Raw genomic sequence first — 24,912 nt, 5'->3', positions numbered from 1 at the left:
GGGGGTCGCCAAGCAAGGCTGTCTGCCATTTTTTTCCCTTTTCCGGAGGGTGCCTTACCTCCCTTGGGCTGGGCCAGCTGGTGGCCCAGCCGGTGGTCGGCCTGCTCAGTCTCTGCCGCTTGCCAGCTACACCTCGGCCGGCACAGAGGGTGGCATCATGCATGCGTGGCGCTCCCGGGCAGGGAAAGTCCTCGACGTATGACCGGTTGGGTAGAACTCGACTTATGACCGGTTTAGTCCTCGACTTATGACCGGTTTAGTCCTCGACTTACGACTGGTTGGGGGTCGCGGCATTAAAAAGGTTGAGAACCACTACTCTAGAGGGCTAGGGCAGGACTGGTCTACCTAGTCTCCAGCATCTGAAGGGCATGCCAGTCAACCCAGCCTTTGGAGGGTTGACCATTCTACCGAACATCTGGGGATGGCATGGCAGCACTGGAGCAACCCCAAACTTGCCAAGCTTCAATCCCATGGGAGTCATGGGTCCCAGATTTGGAGTGCAGTCTGTACATTAGCCCTTTTGAAGTATCAGTACAAAAACTGTTGTCCTATGATGTGCTGTTTCTTAACACTTAACACTTAAATGTTACCCACACAAGAGTTTTATTAGTATGTACTGTGGATGTTCCAGCACATTACATTGACAATACTTCAATGATTTATTTATTTAATAAATTAAACCCAGTTCAAGAAAGACAAAGCTGTTCTACATTCTCATTATTGTGTCCTAAACTTTTACTTACACCCAGTGATTGGAGCTAATTCTTATCAAGTCATTAAAACTGTATTTGTTACTGATGCTTCAAATACAAAGTCACTACGTCGAATAGCTGAGTCACTACCATTATACAACAGAATTTCCAAAATAACAGCATTGTATTTTTCTTTCTTTCACATTATGTAATGGTATATGGGAATGACCTTAAGAGACAGTAGGAAGATCCACAGGCTAGCCAATCATCATGCAAAAGACATCTCAATCTACAGAAGCAGAGGAGGTGTGGGATATGTTTCAGAAGGGATCTTCTCAGTTTTCCAGAGAGTAAAAGGAAAGGAGAAGATGAGTACTTGCAAGCTTCTTTAATTTAACCTTATAATAAAAATAAAGCTAGTATTCATTTATCTGCTTTTTGTCTGGAGTACTTTGATAGGTTAACATATTCCGATCACGGATACAATATCAACAAAATGTTCTGATTAAATGAAGAATCAACAGTAATTTCCTATTTTTTACATGATTTAGAATCTGATCCTCCCAGTTTTGTTTCAAAATAGGATACAAGGATCATTCAGAGGACATCAAATATTAATTATGAAGTAGACAACTTGTTTACCTCAAAATTATTAATGGAGTCACATAGATTTGATTTCAGTAAATCATTTATCTTTCTCCCTCAACTGCATTAAGTATTTCAACCAACTGCTATGGAGCACTAAGAGAAAATTATCTCAGGAAACCTAGTTAAAATTAAACAAGATTCTGCCTAATTGTGTTTGAATGGAGATTGAATGAGTACTTCATCAAAGAAAGATGGATTCTCCAGAGAGAAAATAGGAAAATAATAAATTTACTTAGCTAAATAATTTTTAAAGAAACTTTAAAAATAATCTAGAATAGCCCTTGTTTTTACCACAGTTGTACCAACTATAGGAAATAAACACATTTGCAGAGACACCTACAATATTGCAGGCAATACCCAGCTAATAAAAATTCCCCAAAACCCAATGGGTATTTCTTTTTCATTGCAACTTAGTGGTATTTAATCTCAGGTCATTTTTAAATTCTGGCTTGGGCAAGTAAACATAGCTGGATTTCCCATCTTTTTTTTCTGTGCTATCTGCTCTGCCTACCTTTGCAGTGCTTCCCATCCCCGGTGTAACCAGATTTGCAGATGCATTTGTATGATTTGGGAGTGTTCTGGCAGATGGCATCAATATGGCAGTTGTCAGTCCCATCAACACATTCATCCATATCTGCAAAGGAAAGGGGAAAATGTGACATAATCAAAGCCTGAACTAATCACAGTGTTTTGGGGAAAGATTATTAAAGTATCAGAAAATCATACTTATTTTCAGAGCCCTTTGCCATTTCTCTCAAGAGTAGGAATCTTAAATGAGTCTAGTGGAGGCCATGGAGGTTCTTTACAGTAGGGGTCTCCAACCCCCGGTCCATGGACCAGTACAAGGCCACGGCATGCCAGCAACCGGGCCACACAAACAAGCAAGATGCAGGCAGCACACAAAACCAGGCACCCTTTAGTCCATGCAACAACCTCTCTCCATGGAATTGGTCCCTGGTGCCCCAAAGGTTGGGGACCTCTGCTTTACAGTGTATGATTGCTAAAGTTTTCATTCACTATAAACCTGCCATGTAACGTTTCCTCAATTTTTCCCAGTCAAGGGTTTCCCTATAATTCTTATTGTTTGTTTTTTAATCTTTATGGTCTTAGTATCAAGTGAGAGGTTACAAGTTAGAAGTATGACCACTCCTTTTATATATGCTCTGCATGATCCTGACAGTTTTGTCCTAATTGAATAGATTTATTTTTAAGTTCAATGTTTATGAATTAATATGTGTTGTTAAACATTAGACTCCAAAATTATTCTGCATCTGCCAAATAGCTGCATCTACTATATCAGGGGTTCTCAACCTTGGCAACTTTAAGACTTGTGGACTTCAATTCCCAGAATTCCTCAGCCAGCTGAGGAATTCTGGGAGTTGAAGTCCACAAGTCTTAAAGTTGCCAAGGTTGAGAACCCCTGTATTATATCTACACCCCCAAAACTGTCCAATTCACTGTGGAAAAAAACCTTAGGGATATGCACATGATGTGCTTGGCTTAATTTGTCACAAATCAGGATACATCATTACCTGATCATTTAGCATCAGACAGCTGGTATCCCAGAGCTACCACTGTTATATTTATTTATGCAATACTTTCTATAATGTCCTCTTGAAAGATTCTAGACAATTTACAATTATCATTATATCAACACATACCAAACAAACAAATATCCTCATACATCATCTAATCCTATGAATTACAATAAAATCTTACTGTAAACTTTCAAAATAGGTCAGAAAATGGACCCCACACATACAATGGACCCCAGGAATGTAACTTTATTATTATTGTACCATATAATCATACAAGCCTGTCTAATTTTCTGTTTGTCCCCTTTTATACTAACACAATCAAGACAGTACTTTTCTAAGTTGCTTTCTCATACTTGCCTCTAGAATTATGAAACTCTTTCTCCAAATCCCTCCTTAGTGGTATTTCATTCCAACGCCATCTCTAAATTTATTTATATCTACAAAAATAGATTGTATTAAAATATCGAGCTTGTCTGCCATTAATTACCAAATATTCACTGTTGGACAATACAGATATTGCTTCCTGGACACTTTTGGTGTATCGTATAGCTTTTTGGTTGCTAATCATGAAAATAACTTGTAATTTAATCTATCACATACCTTTTAATAGAAACTTTCTGTTTTTACACAATGGCAATGTACATCTTCAATACCTGTTGACTATGCTGCACACATGAAAGAAACATGGAAAAATAGAATTGTTGTTGAAGCACATCCAGTACTCCAAATACAATTGGAACATCTGTAGAGAGTAGTGACTCTGCTGCTTGGAATGCAGCTCAGATATACCAAGTAATGTTGCTACATATGCAAATGAGACAGTCATGCAGGAGAATCACAATACATTAGAAAGAAATGGCCACTCTGTCCTTGGTTCCAGGGCAGAAAAACGTGGCACATGAACTACTTGTTGACTCGACAAAGATATTTTTGCCTCCACTTCATATAAAATTTGGACTAATGAAAATTTTTGTGAAAGAAATGAACAAGGAAGATGAAGGTTTTCATTATTTGAGTTGTTTCCAAGAATAACTGATGCCAAGATTAAGGAAAGCATTTTTGTTGATCAACAGATCAAATACATCATCAATGATAAGAGGTTTGAAGATGTTATTGGGAAAGTCACCTGAAAAGCATTCAAGGATGTTGCTGAGAATTTTCTTGGCAACTACAGGGCACCAAGCAACATTAGCTGGTTGACAAACTTCTTGGAGCACACAAGACCATGAAGTGTAAGATGTTAATGAAAATTCATTTTCTGCATTTACACTTGGACTTCATTCCTGAAAATCTAGGTGCAGTCAATGATGAACATGGTGAAAGGTTTCACTAGAACTTTGCCATAATAAAAAACTGTATCAGGGCAATTGGAATCCATCATTGCTGGCTGATTATTCTTGGACACTGCAGCAAGATCCATTGGACACTGAGTACAAACAAAAATCAGCAGCAAAACACTTTTAGCCCTGTTAACTCATGCCACATGTTGGAAACATTATGCAATTGAATATATTATAGTCATTAAAAGTTAATTTCATATTTCTCAAGATTCTTCCATGATACAGTCATTCTGAAATTGTATTTTGCTTTTCAGGAGACAAAACTTTGAAAAAAAATTGTGATCCAGTTAATGCAGCTACAGAAACATTGGTCTAATGCTGCTAAGCCTACTTGTACAGTTAGCAAAATTTTGTATACAGTGGAGTTTCCAATTCATCTTAAAAGCAATCCCATATAGATTACATTACAGTAATAATATCTCTAGTTGCATAGTAATTATGACATGAGTCACTGTTTCTTGGTCTAGGAAGGCCAGCAATTAGTTGTGCAAAGGCTGCCATGGTCTCCACTTGTTACTCTAATAATAGAAGACGTGAATTCAGAAAAATCACCAAGGTTTAAAACTGCCCTATTTTTTGTGGGCTGGTCTAATGTCTTGCCCAATAATTCCATGATTCAAAATTGCTCCTTCCAAATCCAGGTAGAAATTAAATGAATCCACTTTTGAAAACATCCTGTAAAGCTATGGCCCCCAAGCTTTCTGGTACCAGGGATGGTTTTGGAAGAAAAATTGTCTTTCACGGACTGGAGGGGGGAGGGATAGTTTTGCTCACAACCTGTACACATACACAGATGAAGCTTTGCTCACTCATCTGCCCCTTGCAAGCCCAGTTCCTAACGGGCCACAGACTGGGAGCAGTCCATGAACCAGGAATTGGAGACCCTTGCTGTAAAGTACATGCAGGCAAACTATAGGCCACATGAGTTACTTGGTCTCTCTGTGTTACCTTACATTTATGCTCATATGAATAGCTATATGTGTGTATGAGAGAGAAAGTAGGAAAAGGACATGAATAAAAGAGAAATGAATGAAAAAATGATGAAAGAATGAAAAAGGGATAGGGAATAGTCTATTTGCTTTTGATTCTCCCCATTTTCAATTTTGGCCCAATCACTACTGGCAATGTGGAAACTGAGCCCTCAAATTAAATAAGTTTTTCCAACTCTACTGAAAAGACTCTTCCTGCTTTAAAAATTTCAATTACTGTTCACGCATGTTTCTGAAAGTTATTTAACAGAAAAGATCCAGCTGTACCCACATATTATTCAAATCATATAAGTAAAAAGAATGGTGGCAAAGATTTTTTTTAAAAAGGCATCCAAAATGTTTCACCTATTTCTCAGGAATTTAGCAGTCTTCATTCCCTCAGAAAGACTGTTTATGCCTAAAAACTTTGTCCAGTTCTGTTGAGATTTTAAATTATGGTTGATGACAGGTTCAAAGATTGAATTTTAGACTGAGTCAAATCAAATGTCCTCCAAATCAATCCAAACTGAACTGAGCAGTTGTTCAAATTGTTGGTCAAAATCATATTGTTACAGACAGAAACCTTTGCCAGTAAATATTTATATAAAGCTTAAACAATTCTAAGTGATCTTTTGCTTAGTAACTGTAATGCATTAATAATGATAATCATTATGAGCCGAGGTGGCGCAGCAGTTAGAGTGCAGTACTGCAGGCCACTTTAGCTGACTGTGTTCAACAGGTCAGCGGTTCAAATCTCACCGGCTCAAGGTTGACTCAGCCTTCCATCCTTCCGAGGTAGGTAAACTGAGGACCCAGATTGTTGGGGGCAATGTAAATATATACATACATTGCTTACTGGTGTACACCGCTTAGAGAGTGCTTGCATTTAAAGCGGTATATAAGTCTCATAAATAAATAAATAAATAAATGTCCCTGGTCCACATGTATGATCAGATGGAATATTTCTGGCAACTATAACTTTGAAATAAAGGCAAGGTAGTGTTTATTTCAAGGCCTATTCTATCCTCACGCAGCATAAAACATTTTAACAGAGACTGGCAAACCTAAATCGCTCAGTGCCAACTGTAAATAAATTCAGAAATAAGATCCCAGAAATGAAATAACTGTAAGAGAAAAACAAAACAAGCATCTCCTAGCCAAAACACATTATATATTCTTCCCTGCTTGCCAAAGGTTGCTAGCAGCTTTGAAATTCATAGTGAATCTTGCTAGACATTAATCTTACATAGTTTTTAACAAACAGTCATGCAAAACTGCTTGCCTTCCTTATGGCATAATTAAAAAGGAATAGAAAAAACATACATGAATTACAAAATAATAATCACCAACTGCCAAAATAGCCTATAATACCTCAATTTCTTGATATGGAAACAATATCTATTTCAGGTCTTTCTTTACAATAAGGTTGTAAGGTTTACAATAAGCTCTTCTGGAGCAGAGCTTCCATACAGATGGTGGTGGCAGTCAAACAGTGGATAGTAGTGTGCCATACTATTTGAATAATTCAATGGTTGGTGAGCAGAATTATCAATATATTTTATTATAAACTGCGGAAAGTCTGTAGTAGTTTCTGGTACACCATGTATAATGAATAAAATGCTCAGATTGGTGTGCAATACATAGGAGGACTCATTTAACTATGGTAACTGGGGTTGGAATTTCCATCATTAAGCAATATGGTCATGTTGTGTGACCATGTCCCTTAGTGATGGCAATTCCAGCCCTTCAGTTGTTCTTAAGCAAATCCTGCAATGTTATTATAATCTCCTGCTGTCTCCCCCAGAAGCCAACAAAAAAGTCACAAATTGTGATTACATGACTGAGGGGCGCTGCAACATCATAACTGCAAGGACCAGTCATTAAGTACCACTCGTTCAATGCTTTTGTAAGCTCAAACAGTCGCTGAACAAGTCGTTACTAAGCGAGGACCATTGTACTGAGCTTGCAATCTCAAATTCAACACAGAACCTGCGTACACGTCCAGACCAATGTCTTATCACACAAAGAGCCACCATCTGGGGATGTTAAAGTTATTCCAGACAGGTTAACAAAAGAAAAAAATATATCTGCACTTTTATTTTCTCCCTTGCCCTTACCTCCTATGTTAGATTGTGTTTCATGTATCAAATGTTGTTCTCACAGTTCTTTTCCCTCACACATTGATAGGTTTCCAATTGGTAAAGACTTCTAGCTCAATCACTGTAACAATGGGGTATGACATCTGCTGACCTGTAATTCAATTGGCTTCATTCCACACCAAAACAACTATGCTAGGCAACCCCAAGTTTACATCTTTCTCTTTTCAAAATCCAAGTCATTGTCAATGCCAATCAATTAAACAACAATGTGTAAAAATGTAACCTAATTTTTCTGGCTCTATGCTGGTACTTATGACTGAGATTTGGAATGAAGGAGAAGGGGCGTTGTCTTACCTGAACGCCTTTTCTCAGTACGGAGATGAAGAATCCACCAATGGGTTTTCACTGTCTGCCTGCTCTTGAGACCAAGTAGCCAAACTTGACATGCCCCCTCTTGCTAGGAGATCCAGTCTTGACGAGGGCGAAAGTGGCTGAAGGTGGATGAGGTGTTGGCTCTCAAACCCTCAAATTTGGCCTAACTGACCGAAAGGGTGGGTGTGGATTCTCCATCTCCATACTGAGAAAAGGTGTTCAGGTAAGACAACGCCCCTTCTCCAGTACAGGAGATGGAGAATCCACCAATGGGACATACCAAAGCCTCACTGTCCTGATGGGTGGGAAACAGATAAGGCCGGAATAGTGTCCCCGGAGATCACCTGCTGAAGGACCCTCCGACCAAAGAAGGCGTCTGCTGTAGCGAAGCGGTCGATCCTGTAATTTCGGACAAACGGGGAGGGCGAGGACCATGTCACAGCCCTGCAAATCTCCTCGATACACGCCTGAGTGGCCCATGCCACAGAGGTCACAGCACTGCAAGTGGAATGGGCAGTAAGATGAGTTGGAGCTGGCAGGGAAGAGGACTGGTATGCCTCCGCGATACAGGCCCTGATCCATCTGCCAATAGTGCCAGCGGAAACCTTCTGTCCCAGAGAAGCTGGACGGAAGGAGACAAATAGAGCTTCAGACCTACGAAAAGGCTCTGTGCACTTCATGTAATGCTGCAGTACCCTGCGGATGTCCAGTGTGTGCCACTGCTGCTCCAAGTCATGGGAAGGATTGGGGCAAAAATTTGGCAAGATGACTTCCTGTGCTCTATGAAAGACCGAGTTTACCTTGGGCACAAAGGCGGGGTCCAGACGAAGGACCACCCGATCGCTGTGAAAGATACAAAGGTCATTTCTGACCGAGAAAGCAGCTAGCTCAGAGATATGTCTGGTTGACGTGATGGCGATCAAGAACGCAACCTTAAGAGACACGTTCCGCAATGGAACAGTAGCTATGGGCTCAAAAGGTGTTTTTGTTAGAGCACGAAGTACGTGAGGCAATTCTCCTGTGTACCATGGGAGGCCTGGTGTTGCATGCACCCTTGATGAAGGCTCATATTCTGGGATTGTGAGCTAAGGGAACTGAATCAGCACAAGTGAGTAATGTTGACAGGGCCGCCACCTGTCTGTGTATAGTCGCAGGGGCCAGGCCTCTGTCCAGACCGTCCAGAAGATAATCTACGATCTGAGGAATGGTCAATTTGTAGATATCTAGTTATCGCCTTCTACACCAATGGCAAAAATTCTTCCAAGTATAATCATAAATGCGATTGGTCGCCAGGCGACGAGAGGCCTGAATCATAGTGATTGCCCGTGACAAGAATAACTCTTGTGTCATGATGCTGCGCTCAAGCGCTAAACGTTCAATTGCAACCACTGAGGGTCCGGGTGTTGGAGGACCCCTTGGTGCAAGGACACCCGATGTGGAGGAAACTTCCTCAAGGGATACCAGGAGAGATTCATCAGATTGGCAACCCAGGGCCTCTGTGATCTGTACGGGGCCACAAGGATCACTTCTGCCTGTTCCTGGAGCAGTTTGCAGATGGTCACCGGAATGAGCGGGAGGGGAGGAAAGGCCTAAAGGAAACCCTGCGGCCACGGAATCCGCAGGGCAGTCGTTCCCGCCGCCCCTGGAAGATAAGAACAGAGAAGTACCTGGGGAGTTGGGCATTGTTTGATGATGCAAACTTGCTGAAGATCGGATGGCCAGGCCTGCAGGAGATCTCAGCAAAGAGATCCGGATGCAATCCCCTTCCTGAGATGTGTTCGGCCCTGAGAGGGGCCAGGTTGGGCTCTGTCCAGGGCCCCAGTAGCTGTGTCTTGGACATAAGGAACTTGGACCTGGTGTCCCCCTGCCGGTTCACGTGGGCCTTGGACGCCACTTTGTCCATGAGGATCCATACCTGACAGTCCCTGATCCAGAGCCAGAATTGGCGAATATCTAAATGGATGGCCCTGAGCTCCAGCCAATTGCTTTTGTGTCTCAAGTCTGCGTGGAACCAACAGCCCTGTGCAAACTGAGACTGTAGAAGGGCACCCCAACCAAATAGACATGCGATCATTGTGATGGTGGCATGGTCCGGCTCTTTGAAAGGTGACCCCTTGAACACCGCTTGTGAGAACCACCCTCATAGATAACTGACGGTGTGGATCAGGAGCCTGACCTGGTGGTTGGATGCGCTGGCATTCGCTCATTGGAATGGCCGGAGGAACCATTAAGGCTCCCGCAAGTTGAGTCTGGCCCAGGGAACTATGGCTATGCCAGAGATCAATTTTCCCAGAAGCTGGAAGATCCAGACCGGTCAAACGGCGCGGCCCTTGTACACTCGACAAGCCAGAACCCTGATGCTGACTAACTGCTCCTGGGAGGGATAGACTCTGCAGTCTGTGGTGTCTATGATGGCTCCCAGGTGCAGAACACTGGATGAGGGAACTGTCTGGCTTTTCTAGAAATTGACCAAGAACCCGTGTTGTTGGAGGACCTGAATAGTTAGTTGCAGGTCCGACTGAGCTGCCCAGAAGGACAACGCTTGGGTCAAGATTTCGTCCAGACAACACTGGACGCATACCAGTACCTTCCATATGTGGGCGGCCAGTACAGCTGGGATCTTGATGAATATCCTGGGAGTCAGGGAGAGGCCAAATCGACGGGCCTTGTACTGGAAATGCCTGCCCCCGTGAGAGAACCTGAGGAACTGCCGGTGAGCTGGAGGGATGGGGATGTGGAGATACGCCTCCGTGAGGTCTGTTGACGCCAGGGAGTCTCCCTGTCTGATGCCATCCAGGATGGACTGGAGTGATTGCATCATGCATGTGATGTAATGAATCAGACCTTTGAGGTCCTGAATTGCTCTCCATCCTCCTGAGGATTGGGGAATCACAAAAAGGATGGAGTAGAATCCCCTTCCCATGTGATTCAGAGGTACCAGCTTTATGGCCTGACTCTCTAGAAGATGCTGAATGGCTTCCTGCACGAGTCTCTGTGTGAGTGGATTCCAGGAAATGGGATAAGAGATGAAGCGGTCCAGGGTGCTGGCTAGGAACTTCAGGGACAGACCAAACAAGATGGTTTGTAGGACTTAGGCATCCCTGGATGTGAGTTCCCACTGATGGAAGAAGTGGGCCAGCCTTCCCCCGATTGGAAGTCCGGTGTAAGAGCCGCTTGGACCTCTTATAGGGGCAGCCTGCCCCTCGAAATGGCCCCTTAGATTGGTTCTGTTGCCAATGCCGAAAAACCAGCCTGTCATACGGACGGACATATGGCCTGGCCTGTCTGGGTGTATATGAACTGGAGGGCTGAGTGGCAGTTGAACTTGCTGCCGGCTGAGAGGACTGCCTGTGGACATATGGAGCGGGACGTTTGTTGGACCATCTATTCAAGTGAGCCATGACCTTCCGCTTGTCCTTGTTTTCCCCCAGGTACGGGACCAGGACCTCCACAAAAAGACTATAGGCCAGATATAGAGCAGTCGCCAGATGCCATTTTGCTTTGGCATCAGCCTGCCAGTGTTGTAGCCACAGCATCCTTCTGGCTGTAATGTTGGCTGCAAGGGACCTAGATGCAAAGGTGGCCGACTGAAGCGTCACGTCTGCAGCATACTCAGTGACTGCCACCATTTTGTTTAGGTCCTGGTGAGTCCGAATGTCCTCAGCAGGGATTCTGGCCTGAAGCTGACAAAGTCATAATAGGGTGGTCCGCACAAAAAAGGATGTGCAAGTGGCCGTTTGAATTGCCCATGCTGCTGATTGATGGGTCTTCCGAAAGGTGAGGTCCCATTTTAAGCGCCTCCACCATGTCCCTAGTGACTGCTGTCTGGGATACCAGAGGTGTCCAGGCTTCGTCTACCTTGGGAACCTCCAGGGTCTCAGTGAGATCTGTGGAAGTGCTAAAAATCCTTTTATCAGTCTCGCTTACTGAAGGAAGGGAGGAAGGGGAGGCCTACTGTTTTTTTATTTAAGAAAAATAGAGGGACATGGAACGTGATGTTGTGCTGCCACCGTTGCAACAAATGTCAGATTTGGACTGGAATCCGATGTTGCCTGCGGCAGAGGGAACTGATCGGGCCCTATGCTTGCCGTTGATGTGGCATTGCGAAGCAGGGGAAAAAACAGAGTTGGATTGAACAAGCCTCCCGATGGGGGGAGTTCAGGGGAAGGTTCCTCCTCCTCTGATAGATTAAATTCCGGCTGCTCCTCACTCTGCGGGGGTGAGAATCCGCTCATGGAGGAGTGTGCAGGAGATGTGGAAGACCCCTGCCCGGATAGATGGAAGGTCCGTTCTGCTAGAGCGTGGTCCACAACCCTGGATAGCAAGGCCTCAAGGCAGCCACCGGAGAAAATGTCTCCGATGTCTGCTCCCCTGAGGTCTGCGGCCGTTGTCGTGAAGGTGGCCCCTGGAGCTGAATCTGAGATGGTAGTTGTGTGTTGTGTCATTTCAGGTGGGGAACTAAATGTTGTGGGTGTCCCTGTGAGAGACCACACGCCCTGGGATGAGGTTGAAAGACCTAAAGGAAGGTCAAATTCCAAGGCCACCAATTGATCCTTCTCCAATCCGGTCTGTCTCTGCGCTCTGGAGACCTCCTTCTCCAGAGCCTGGTACCTACGGCTGACTTGCTTTTCCGCCAACTTGGAAGCCTTCTTTTTTTATTAAAAAGTTTTATAAAAATTACAATATTAACCCACCCAAACCCCCCCTCTCCCTCCCCCACTTCCCAGAGCTGAATACAGGGTTACAAATATGATAATCATAATCTAACTAACATTACCAACTATATAAATAACCAAATCTATAATGCACTTTAACTCCCCTTTAACATAAATATAAGCAAATTAAAATGAACATAATAATAATGAGAACATAAACAAATTAATATCCTAATTATTAAACAATACAGTCCCCAAATAGTTAAACGATACTAATACTAAAAATAATAATAATTTCATAATAATACTCTAAAATTCACTCGTAAGCTAAATGAAACTTTTTAGTCTCATATTTATTCTGAATATAATTTATCCATCTTCTCCAGACCGAAATGTATCTTTCTTGTGAATGATCCTTCAAATAAGCAGAAATCTTAGCCATTTCTGCTAAATTTGAGACTTTAATCGTCCATTCTTCTATAGTAGGCAAGCAATCCTTCTTCCAATATTTCCCTACTAATAACCTTGCAGCTGTTATCAAATTCAACATCAAATTAATTTCTTTAACTTCACAATCTGTAATAACACCCAATAAAAATAATTGTGGGGTAAACTTTATCTTTCTCTTAAAAATCTGTTGAATGTTCCACCAGATCTTAATCCAAAAGGCTTTTATATTTCTACAAGTCCACCATATATGAAAACAAGTGGCTTCCAAATTACCACATCTCCAACATTTGGGCTGTAAATTAGGATACATACAAGACAGCTTTTTAGGATCCAGATGCCATCTGTAAAACATTTTATAAAAATTTTCTCTTAAATTTTGTGCCTGGGTAAATTTTACATTTCTAACCCAAATTACCTCCCATGTATCCAATAGAATCGGTTCTTGAATATTTTGAACCCACTTTACCATACAATCTTTAACTAATTCTGTTTCCGAATCCATTTCTATTAAAAACTTGGAAGGCTTCTTGAACGTCGTCTTGGCCTTAGATTTGGGCTTGCCTGCCGCCTCCTGTTCAGAGGATTTGCGGCAGCCGTAACTGGATGGAGAGACAGTCCCCACGGGGTGAGGCAACATGGAGTCCTCCATCCTAGTTGAGTAGTCTCAGGGAATCTGAGACAAAGCTCTGGCAGGCAAGCCGTTGGTGGGAGCAAGATTGGAACAAGTACCAAGACTGTTCTCCTGATCACCTGACCAGCAAAAAATTCTCTCTGGGCTTCGGTCACGGCAATTGAGTCAGATGCCGAAGGCACGTTTGGGGCCACTCTTTGGGTTCCACCGGGAGGCCTTAAGTGGCCAATCAAGGTGCACCAAAAAAAACCCTCAATGAAGGGCGCAGAGGGCCTGAAATGAGGCCTGACAGAAACAATGTGAATTCAAAATGGCAGTTCCAAAACAAGGTGATGACCTGAGAATTTGGGCCTGGTCAGTAATTTCTTGGTACAGATGATGAGGCCCAATAGCAATAGTTGTGCAGGGCTAAAAATAATTTCCCAGATAGGCTGAGAATTAGTCAGAATATAGAGACGAGCTTGTAGTAAATCTTGGGGCCTGCAGTTAGTGTAGGAGGTCTGATTTGTAGGCCTGAGGGAGGGCCTCACAACATTCCCAAAACGGCGGCCGCAACCAACTCTGTTAAAATCCCTGGGATGGCAAGGTAGTGTAAGTGGCCTGAGGTCCCAGGGAAAGACTCTGTGGCACACAGAGGCCCGCAGCACTCTATCCGGCTGATGAATTTTTACAGGGCCGACTGCGTGGTGCACCCAAAATGGCAGCCGCGGCACATTTAGTAGCAGTTTTGTAGGGCCGGCAAGGATATGCAAGCATTCCTGAGGCCCTTGCCCAAAAGCAACAAAACTGAATTAATTTGCAGCTGGATCTGTTTCTGCCGGCCAAGGGAACCTCCGTTTAATCTAAAAAACATGGCAGCCGTCCAAAATGGCGGCCACGACTTTCGGGCCATTTAAAACGGCCTCCAGATGTGTGGAGAATGAAGGGGAAACTCTGGGCTGATTTGGCTACACACAGAACGCCGCGCAGCAATGCCAACGGGGGAATTGGTAAATGAATTTTCCTTCCCCCCCCCCAGAGCCCTGGGGAAACGAACAGAGAAGTACTTTCCCCCCACACACACCCAGAAGCCTCTAATCAGCCAATTGGAGGCTGCGCTGGGGAAATTTTTATGTGGGGAAATTAACTTTTTTTAAAAGGAATCACTATTAGGGAATATCCAAATATCCAAATTATGGCCAAGAGAATCTAACAATGGGTATCTGACCTGCTAAATGAATTGAAGATCTCTAAACCTGAGAGCCAACCTTGATACGTCTTCAAGAGCTTGAGACCAAGTCAAGACTGGATCTCCTAGCAAGAGGGGACGTGTCAAGTTTGGCTACTTGGTCTCAAAAGCAGACAGACAGTGAAAACCCATTGGTGGATTCTCCATCTCCTGTACTGGAGAAGAGGGGAGACCAACAAGGTTCATACTTGTCAGGTTGTTATCTGCCGCTATGGCTCAGTTCTTATAAATTCACTTTCTGCAGCTTGCAGTGTGGGTTTAAGACCAAAGAGCCCTTCTATTAGCTCCCAGCATGTATTTGAATGCCTGGTCAAAGCAAACAAAACAAAACTCAAAGTGACTGGGGTCATGAGAAGAAATAGAAAGGTCAGCTGCAGGTATATTATTAGACATTACTTGACACAGATGGCATCACCTAATAACCTGCCTGATTGTGGTAGCTGAGCAAGGATATTGCCTAAATTGGGAAATTTAAACAAACAAACAAAAAATTCCAGAAAGCAGCAATGGGAAATCATTTCTGTTGCACTGACAAGGAAACAATATGGAGCCATCAGGAATCAAAAAGTAATGAGGAGATCTCATTACTTTTCATCCAATGCAGGACAGAATTCCAGATTCAGATACAAGTGTCTTGGTTTATTAAACAAGATAATCTCAAATCTTGATGTTTCTGGGAAGTAAACAAAAAAAAGAAATTAAGGTAACAAGAGAAGATATTCTAGGACAATTTGAAAAAGAACTCTATCAACAAATCACTGTGCCCTAGTGGCAAGCATTCAAGAGTTTTTTTATGACTCAAATATGAAATTGTAGCAAAAATTATCTAGCCAAAACATGCAAGTTGGTGCTCAGATCCAGCGCAATACCAGAAGACTCAAAAATAAATAATGAGATTTAAAAAAAAAAAAAAAGATCTAGGAGAGAAATAGATGACTCAATATAATTTCTGTTTCAGGCAAATTGATATGAAAGGTAATAAAAATAGCAATACCTAGGCACATAAAGGAATAAAGCTTGCTAACATAAAATCAACATGGATTCTACAAAAGGAAAATCCCCTCACCAATTTTTATAATTTGCTGGGAGTGACAGCAGGCATGCATAGAAAGATGACCCTCTCAACACTGTGTACTTGGATTTTCAAGAAGCTTTTGACATTTCTCATCAAAGACTTTTCAGTGAATGTAGCATTCAGGGGACTAAAAGGATCTGACCTTTTATGAATTACTGTTTTTTAAAAAAGAGGAAAAACAAATGAATAATTTTCCAAATGGAGGGAAGCAAGAAGTGGAATCTTTTCTTGCACAGAAAGGCAGAAAACCCTTTAATTTTGAATATATCCTGATGAATTCAAAACTGTTTGTAACTAATCAGGAAAAAAAATAGGGTCACAGGGGAGTCAACTTAATGCACAGCATTTATGAGGAAGCCAAATTCCATGCTAAGAATAATCACCCAGTGATGTTGATTGGAAGATTTAGGCAAAAGAGAGTAATTTTTTACACAACAGACATGAGAAAAAGCTTCTTTACAAATAATTTGAGGCTTCATTATTAAAAAATAACAATTGCCACTATTTTGAGAAAGTTTAAAATGAGAGTGGATACATGCATGAAGAATAGGTGTTGTTGTGGACTAGTAGTATTGAGATTTAATTTTATCTTGAGTTAGAAACACAAATCCCCAAATCCCAGTTTCAAAGGAACAATGGCAGGATAAAAGTATGTCTCAGTTTCCTACTTGGAAGCATTTTAGGGGCATTTATATGATCACTGAGAGAAACAAAATGCTGGGCCACTATCAGCTTTAGCCTGATCCAGCAGGGTAGCTCTTATGTTCAATATCTAATATAAAATAAAATATAAGAAATAAAGTTTGATGATCTTTACTCAGTAAGAAACATTTGGGATTGTTCTCTTGAACATTATTTGTAAAACTGTTTATTTGGCTCTTTCCAAGCCACTAACGTTCGGTGTCCACACCTTATTCTCAGGCCGTTTAGGAAATAAGATAACTAAGAATAATTTGCTTTGTTTAGGATGTAATTCAGTAAGTAAATGAACATATTTTGGTTGTGCCTAGTTCTTTAACAGCAGTCATTTTTAAAGAATCTTTAAATGCTTGGCATTTATAATAGGCATTGTTTGATCCTATTACCCAAAAAATGGTCAAGGATAAATGGTATGATTTACTGCTGAAGCTAAATGGTGTGGTCCTTCCCCTTGGAATCTGCAGAGGAAATGTTTAAACATACATAAACCAGAGGTATTTTAAACATACATATAGGAAATAATTTGATACGTATTTAATCAATTGACATATTTCATATGTTTTGTTAGTTTGATCTGTGATCAATGCCCTGGGCTTTTGCCTTGATGACACTTTTGATTCAAGACTCCTAAGAATAAATGTGCCTCACATAACAAGGGAACTCAGCAGCACCTAAGCAGAGGACAAACTTCTGTGTGAGGGTTGGGAGGCAGAAGATGCAGTCTTGAAATGATGTATTTTTAATGTTAATAATTCTATTGGATGTAACCTATTTTCATGTTTGGTGGACCTGTAAAGTTATTAAAGCCTTCTGGATTATGATTTGGTGGAACATTCAAAAGGTTTTTAAAAGGAAGATTAAGTTTACTCCCCAACTGTTTCTTTTGAGAATTTTCGTGGACTTTAATGTTAAAGAAACTATCTTAATGTTGAATTTAATAACAGCAGCAAGATTACTGGTGGGTCAATATTGGAAGAAGGATACTCTGCCTTCTTTAGAAGAATGGGTATTTAAGGTTTCTAATTTAGCAGAAATGGCTAAAATTTCTGCTTATTTAAAGGACCATTCACAAGAGAAATATTTTAATGTATGGAGAAGATGGATAGAATATGTTCAGAAGAAATATGGAACTACAAAGTTTCACTTATTCTATGAGTAATGATTTTGTTTATAAACTTATGATGTCAAAGTTTGAAGAGAGTTAAGGGTTTTTATGATTTTGTTCATTGTATAATTAGTAAACTTAAATAGATTATGTTTAATATGTTTGCATAATCCTGTATTGTGCTCTGGGAAGTCGGGGGGGAGGGGGGTGGGGGGAGGGGGTGGATGGGTTGAAGTTTAAATAGTTCAGATAAAGTAGAAATAGTCTTATTGTATATAATATTAATTTTTAATTTTGAGAGAGGAACTGCTCGGGCATTTCCCCTGGACTGCATCAAGAAGGAGAGAAGAAGGTGAGAAATATGTAGGAAGGTGGAGGTGAAGGAGAAGAGGGGGTGAGTGAAGAAAAAGAGGGAAAGAAGTAAATTGATTTGAGGTGGGATGCGGTTTGGGGGGAAATGGGCGGGCAAGACCGAATGTGGCGTGTATCAATTTGTTTTATTTTTTATCTGAAGTATTTGTAAGATTGTTATGTATTGTAAAGTTGAAAATAAAAATTTTTATTAAAAAAAATAATAATAATAATTCTATTTTTATCCAATATAATTTTATACTCTAAAATCCAGGAAATATAGGAACCTATTTTTAGTATACAGATCCTGACATTGAAACTCAAGTACTTTGGCCACCTAATGAGAAGGAAGGACTCACTGGAGAAGAGCCTAATGCTGGGAAAGATTGAGGGCAATAGAAGAAAGGGACAACAGAGAATGAGGTGGCTGGATGGAATCACTAAAGCAGTAGGCATGAGCTTAAATGGACTCCAGAAGATGGTAGAGGACAGGAAGGCCTGGAGGAACGTTGTCCATGGGGTCACGATGGGTCGAACATGACTTCGCAACTAACAAGAACAACAACAATTTTTAGTATCATTTATAAAAATGCTTTTACTTTAAACTCATGGTTAGAAATAAGGGGGAAATGCAATTATGTGTGGATTGTTCCATGTAGAACTAAAATTAGCTGAACTATCTTAGCGTCCTGGACAGAGGTACAAAACATGCAGCCTGGGTGCAAATGTGGTTTATTTATATTTCTTCTGTAGCTCCTAGAACTGGCAGCCCATGGGTGGATGCGTCACACACAGGCAATAGCCACCCCAGCTCCACAAAGGCAAAAACTGTCACAATATGTCATGATATGTCACGTGACGTGATTGAGTTTGACACTCGTGTCCTAGAATGTAGAGCATAAATCTGTGGGCCCCTTTTTGTATTTGGAGGGGAATTTAAGTGCAAAATAAACACTTAAAATTCCTTCTCAGAGTAGGCTTTATCCATATTCTTTTTTGGAGTATGGTCCTCAGCATGTAAGTAAAAAGTTGGGACAAGTTTTGGTCTGATTGAAGCTACACACCCCTACTCTATGACACTGTCATGCACACAGATGATAATGTTCCCAGACATTAGTCTCCTACAGTTCATTATTTTGTCTAATACATGAACATATCCCCATCTTAATTCCCTGTAATTTTTCAAACAACAGCTGACACAGAAAAGCTCCTTTTTTACACCCCATTGAATTCAATCTGAAATTGAAGCAAAGGTGCTGAAAAGCTTCTGAAATGGTTTCGATTTCGGATGATGATAAAAGTGCTATGGATTTTCCTCCAACAATTAACTTTGACTTCAACAGACTGTACACCTTAGCGTTATGAATCTTGGCAGTGTCAAGAGTCACCACATGCCAACTGAGCAGTCTAGTCATGTTATCTGACCAAATTATCCGTGTGCAATGTAGCTTAACCACTAAATCAGAAAATGGATGTTTCAACAAAAAAACTGGTTTCTGTTTTCCTCTCTTAGTAAATCTTCTCATGTTTCCAGTGGTTTGGGCCACATTGTAATTCTTGACTGATAATCAGGGATGTGTCAGTTATCCAGGGTTGTGGTTAATGTAAAGTAACAAATATTAATACATTGTACAAATGTTTATACAATATGTACTTACATTCAAAGATACACACATACCAAAGTCTCTGATGTATATTAAAACAAAAGTATATTATATCTCCCTCATGTTGAACAATGAAATTGTCTTTCAATAGTGGAATATTCATCTTGTCAAGATTTTTAAAGAACATTATCCTATGGAACTTTTGCCTATCCTGCAGCTTTTAAAAATACAGGAACTTACAGAAGGAAAATGGGAGATGGCCCTACTGGTCAAAAGAAATAGTTATGGCCAAAGAAGCAATAAATATTTGGGGGTTCCATTTCAATGTACAATAAGCTGTAACGCTAATCCATACAATTAGTGGTCCTGAATAAACAGACACTGGAGTGGAACATGTACCTCAACATAAGATTTATGGTTTTCAGTCATCATTGAGCAAATGTTCTCCTATTGAAACATTTAGTTAAATCTGGACAATCGGAGCATCCATTTGAAAACATTTTTTTTTACATATTTGTGAAAGTCCAATCTTGCCAGTAACACCTTTTTTTCCCAGAGTCCCTTGGGATTAATACCAGCAGATTCTCTCTTCTTTTCTACTTTGAAGAGATCACAATTTTTGATTCTACTACATCAGGGGTGTCAAACTGCCGACCCGCGGGCCAGTTGCATCATAGCAAAACCATGCTCACCCCATTGCCGGCAATGGCAAAAAAGTCACGATACGTCACGACATGTGACACCTCTGTACTACATCAACCCACACTGAAATCTGATCTTTTTAGGTTTCCTTTAGTTAGTTTCATTTTCTTTTTGATTTTGTAGAGGCTATTAAAACAATATTTTTAAGAAGAGAAGAGGTAGTCAAAAAGTACTTAATAAGTGCATTTTTCTGCAAACTTAATAAAATAAGCTTTGCAAAAATTAATTTTATATTTCATACAAACACACACACACACACACACACACACTTCGTAATACTCAGCTCCATATATTTTACTAAAGCTAAGGTGCATGGCATCTCCTATACTGTTTATATACTGTTTATATGTGATAAGACAACTTTCAAATGTACATCAACTGGAAAGCATTTCTGTGGGTGGATGCTGACTAGTTTTTCAACTATCAGCACCCACAAGCTTTGTTTATGAATGCCAGATTCTTCAAGGAAGGGTGCTTGTATCTAAACAAATATAGTATTTCCTTCCATGTGCTATATTCATGAGATGTATGTGTATGCAGTATACGTATTAGTACTGACTTTTTATTAGTTAAAATGTGGGTGAGTAAAAGAGAAAACTGGCAGCAGCCCACAAGAAAATAAATTCTGCACTGAGTCATATTTTCTTATCCTTGGGAATAGAATCAGGCTTTCCAAACAAGACTATTCAGAAAACTCAGTGACCACATTTTTCTAAATTAGACTAGGGGCTCATAGACAGCCTGCCACTAAATGGGAGAGGCTCCAGGCTCTTGGAGTTATTACACCAGCAACCCATGAATAAGGCTATGGCAGAAGGTTCATAAGTTAAATATTAAACAGTCCCAGCAGGATATGCGGCACCCCCTAACCTTTTCCTTCCTCTTCAAAGCACTTTATTCTGGCCACATAACCACAGGGTCTACTTTTTGGTCTAAGGTAGATTTGAGCTTCTGCAGATTTTGGCAAGGAACTTAGCATCAACAGTAACATCTTGTCCCCCAGCAAATCAGGGCTTGCACTGAATATATCTTAGTGGTAAGCACCACAGCTTTGGAAAAGAAGAAGCCTGATGTTATTGCAGACAGAAGAGTGAAACTTGCCAGACATATCTACAGTACTTCACATTTAAAAGGTACAGTAATTCAGCAATGTCAGAAATTCTGGAAGTATCAGATCTTAATCATTACTAGTACATCCATGTACAATATAAGATATAACTCTTCAGCAATATTTTTCTCTCTTCTGAAAAGCCACTAGGGCCAGAGAGCATTATTTTATTTATTTATTTATTTATGAGACTTATATACCGCTTTAAGTGCAAGCACTTTCTAAGCGGTGTACACCAGTAAGCAATGTATATATATATTTACATTGCCCCCAACAATCTGGGTCCTCATTTTACCTACCCCGGAAGGATGGAAGGCTGAGTCAACCTTGAGCCCGTGAGATTTGAACCGCTGACCTGCTGAACACAGTCAGCTAAAGTGGCCTGCAGTACTGCACTCTAACTGCTGTGCCACCTCGGCTCTTTGATTATATTATGCCATTTCAATATTCACAGAATCTATAGATACTGGCTAGAAAGAAAGCAAAAGGGAATTTTAACTCCTTCTTAAAGAAAGGGCCTTTTCTAAGTGCAAAGACCAAGTGCTCACCATAGGATGTTACAACCAGTCCTAATTTCTTTGTAATTATTATGGCAAAATTATTAGAAATCTCCAAAAATAATATATAAATATTTTTAAATTATTTGGGTTTGGGAGGGCGGTAAATATGTGATATAAAATTCTTGAGCTTTTAAAAAAAATTAATGTGAAAGAAAATAACATAGTGAGATTCACATCAAGGAAGCCTTGAGCAGCTAATATTCTATATATTTAAAGGATATATTAATAGCAATAATATATATTTAAGATATGTTTATATATTAAGAAATGTGTAAAATGCCATATTGCCATGTTTGTGATACTGAATTAGTGTTGTCATCTCTCTTTGATGCCAGACTTTTTACTATCAATATATAAACAGCAGATAGCCCAATATGGACATTGTTCATACTGGGAATGGGTGGACCAACTGAATTTGGCCATTGTGGTTAGGAGACTTAAAACCAGAATTTACAAATTCATCTGTGGATGGGATACTTTTATGCCTTTAGGTATTACAATTTTGAGGCAGTATTTTTAACTGATGATTCCAGCTATATTTATGTGTCTGTTTTAGCTGCTTAATGTTTTTTTTTTATAAAAGAAGTCATTATATAATTATTGTTTATTAACTATATTGCACTATGAATGCTTGCCCAAATAGAATCAGATAGGATTCTGCTTAAAGGAGTTCTATAATTAGTAATTTAATATAAAAAAATAGAGGGAGGGAAGGGTGATGCAGTGAGGAACAAGAGGAAAAAGAGAGACAACATACAATTGTTTAAATTGTGCTTGGTAAAGTACATGTGGAAATTTGAAGGTAAAAACTAGGAGCATGGATTTGAAAATGGACAGGATGCCAATACAGGGATTGAGGGCATCACATAGTCAGAGTGCTAAGAGATTAAATAAGCCAGAAACAAGATGAAATCAAGAGAAACCAAAGACTAACCTGATCTATGCAAGAAATGAACTGGGAATACCTCAAAAGTTTTGCTAAAAGCTTAAAAATGCTGTAAACAACTAGGAGAGAGAGTGAAAGTAAGTGCATTATCAAAAGCCAAATTCAGATTATCAAAAGCCAAGTTTCTCCATTCAACAAGACAGCATTGTCAATGGATAAGAAACATGAATAAGAATGACCTGGAAGGAAAATAATTTGACTTTCATCTGACTTTTGGAAACTCAGATATAGTAGATGGTAGCTAGTAGTTAGCCTCATCTTACAATGTGAGGATAAATTGCATTTAATCTTTAGTGAGATAAAATATATCAAAACAGATGGCCCATTTCGGGGTTCTTGGTGTTCTCTGAGCTTGGCTGTTTTCTTGCAGATAGAGTTCATTACTCAACTAGATAGCTTCATCAGGTAACTAGATAAGTGATGTTGTTACCTAGTTGGGTAATGAAACATCTACAAGAAAACAACCAAGCTCAGAAAGCACCAATGACCCCACAGTTAAACCTGGAACTACAAATATTCTCTTCTATAAATAGCCATATATATTATATGCATGCAGCATGTGTATAAAATTATTTGTTCAAATGTACTAAAGAAGTGAAAAATTGCAACTTCCATATTGGAGAATCAGCTTCATGTCTGGCAAGAGGCCTACAGTTGAGCCTCTCCTATGCAAATGCGTTACCTAACAACATACTCAGCGCTGTTCTCTGTAGGGCAGCTTGTAACCAAGTGATTGATGTCAGCCTTGAAAGCCTACAAGAACTTATAATCAGTGTTGTAATTTCCCATAGTGTACAGAAAGTGCAGAATACTGGGAGGAAATCAAAATGGCTGACATAAGGGGCTGATGATTGGTGACTAATACTTCTGAATCCTACCATGTTGCTGCAACCTTGGTAACTTAAGATGTGTAGATGTCAATTCCCAGAATTCCCCAGCCAGCACGTGTGGGAGTTGAAATCCAGAAATCTTAAAGGTTGGCAAGGTTGAGAAATACTTACACAAACTTCTGAGTTACTGAGAACGACAAATCAAAGTTTTGCGAATATATATATGACATGGCTACAGTTGCCTTATGTCAATATATCATTTATTTTGGGAAATAACTCATTGTGTGTGAGAGAGAAATACTTTTTCTTAGCTTGACTGTCTTTGCAAAATCAAACTTTTGGACAGAAATTCTCTAGAACTATGTGTACTTTAAACATCCACTTATCCCAAAAGGAACAGAACTAGGAATTTAAAAAACAGGCAAAGAAGAGTAAAAGCAAGTAAATAAAATGACAGTGCATCAGTCTTGCCTTATATATTTACAAAATTCACTTTAAAAGGGAGTTGGAAAGCATCACTTTTGGGATTTTCATAGTTTCAAGAACAAGGATTGTAGTTAGTTGGGTTGTGATCAGGCTGGATCTTAGTAAGACATCCACATAGTTGCATAAATATACTTGGCAAAAGAGGAAACTGTGAAAGGCAGTTGGGACTGGTGGTTAAAGGAGAATAAATAAACCAGAGCAGGAAAAGCACAGTCCAAAGGAAAAATTAATCTAACACTGAAGGAAAGTCTTAAAAGAGAAGGCCTAGCAAAAGACTTGGAATATATCCATGGTACAAACAAAAGTAACTAGACAATTAAGCAATAATACAATATTGCAGGTTGGGCACATTCTGAAACATCGTACAAATCCTTTGTAAATACAGTACATAAGGATTATTATATTCATGTTCACAGAGTGCCTGTCTAAAGGTGTCAATAACCTGAAATATTAATCAAACTATAGTACATCTCTGGTTGAACAGGAGACAGAGGCAGATGACAAGAGCAGAAACATAATCATTTACACGCACACAGAGGAATGCCTACTAATAAATATAACAGCATCTTGTTTTGTATAAGTCAACAAGGCATCCCTGAAAAACATAATACAAGGACAATACCATTCTCTATTATACTTAATTACTGTCAGAGAAGAGTATTTCTGAGTTTATTATATCGTATATCAATATATTTAGATGGCTTTGCATTCAAAAGAAGGGAGATTTAATTGGATGAACCCTGATACTGATGGCATCAGTGAATAAATTTAGTCCCTTTTTAAGCCAAAGTTAGCATAAAAACAAACCAACAGTGTATCAGGACC

General features: G+C 40.1%; 1 protein-coding gene across 7 annotated transcripts in view; it reads right to left on the bottom strand.

The window, feature by feature from the left end:
* The window catches only part of SCUBE3 (signal peptide, CUB domain and EGF like domain containing 3), a 134,054-nt gene that overhangs the window by 92,907 nt on the left and 16,235 nt on the right, over positions 1-24,912 (bottom strand). For 6 of the 7 annotated variants that reach the window (XM_039339451.1, XM_039339432.1, XM_039339423.1 and 3 more), the window contains exon 2: positions 1,852-1,974. The exons of the other annotated variant lie outside the window; for it this stretch is intronic. In XM_039339451.1, coding sequence (XP_039195385.1) covers positions 1,852-1,972 — 121 coding nt within the window. In that variant the 5' untranslated portion in view covers positions 1,973-1,974. The remainder of the gene's footprint in view (positions 1-1,851; positions 1,975-24,912) is intronic. 7 annotated transcript variants of the gene reach the window in all.

Source organism: Crotalus tigris, unplaced genomic scaffold, assembly GCF_016545835.1.
Source record: "Crotalus tigris isolate CLP2741 ecotype Arizona unplaced genomic scaffold, ASM1654583v1 scf7180000017550.10884619, whole genome shotgun sequence".
In the NCBI taxonomy this organism is placed as follows: domain Eukaryota; kingdom Metazoa; phylum Chordata; class Lepidosauria; order Squamata; family Viperidae; genus Crotalus; species Crotalus tigris.
The sequence above is the reverse complement of the archived record's forward strand: the minus strand, read 5'-3'. Positions and strand labels throughout refer to the sequence as shown.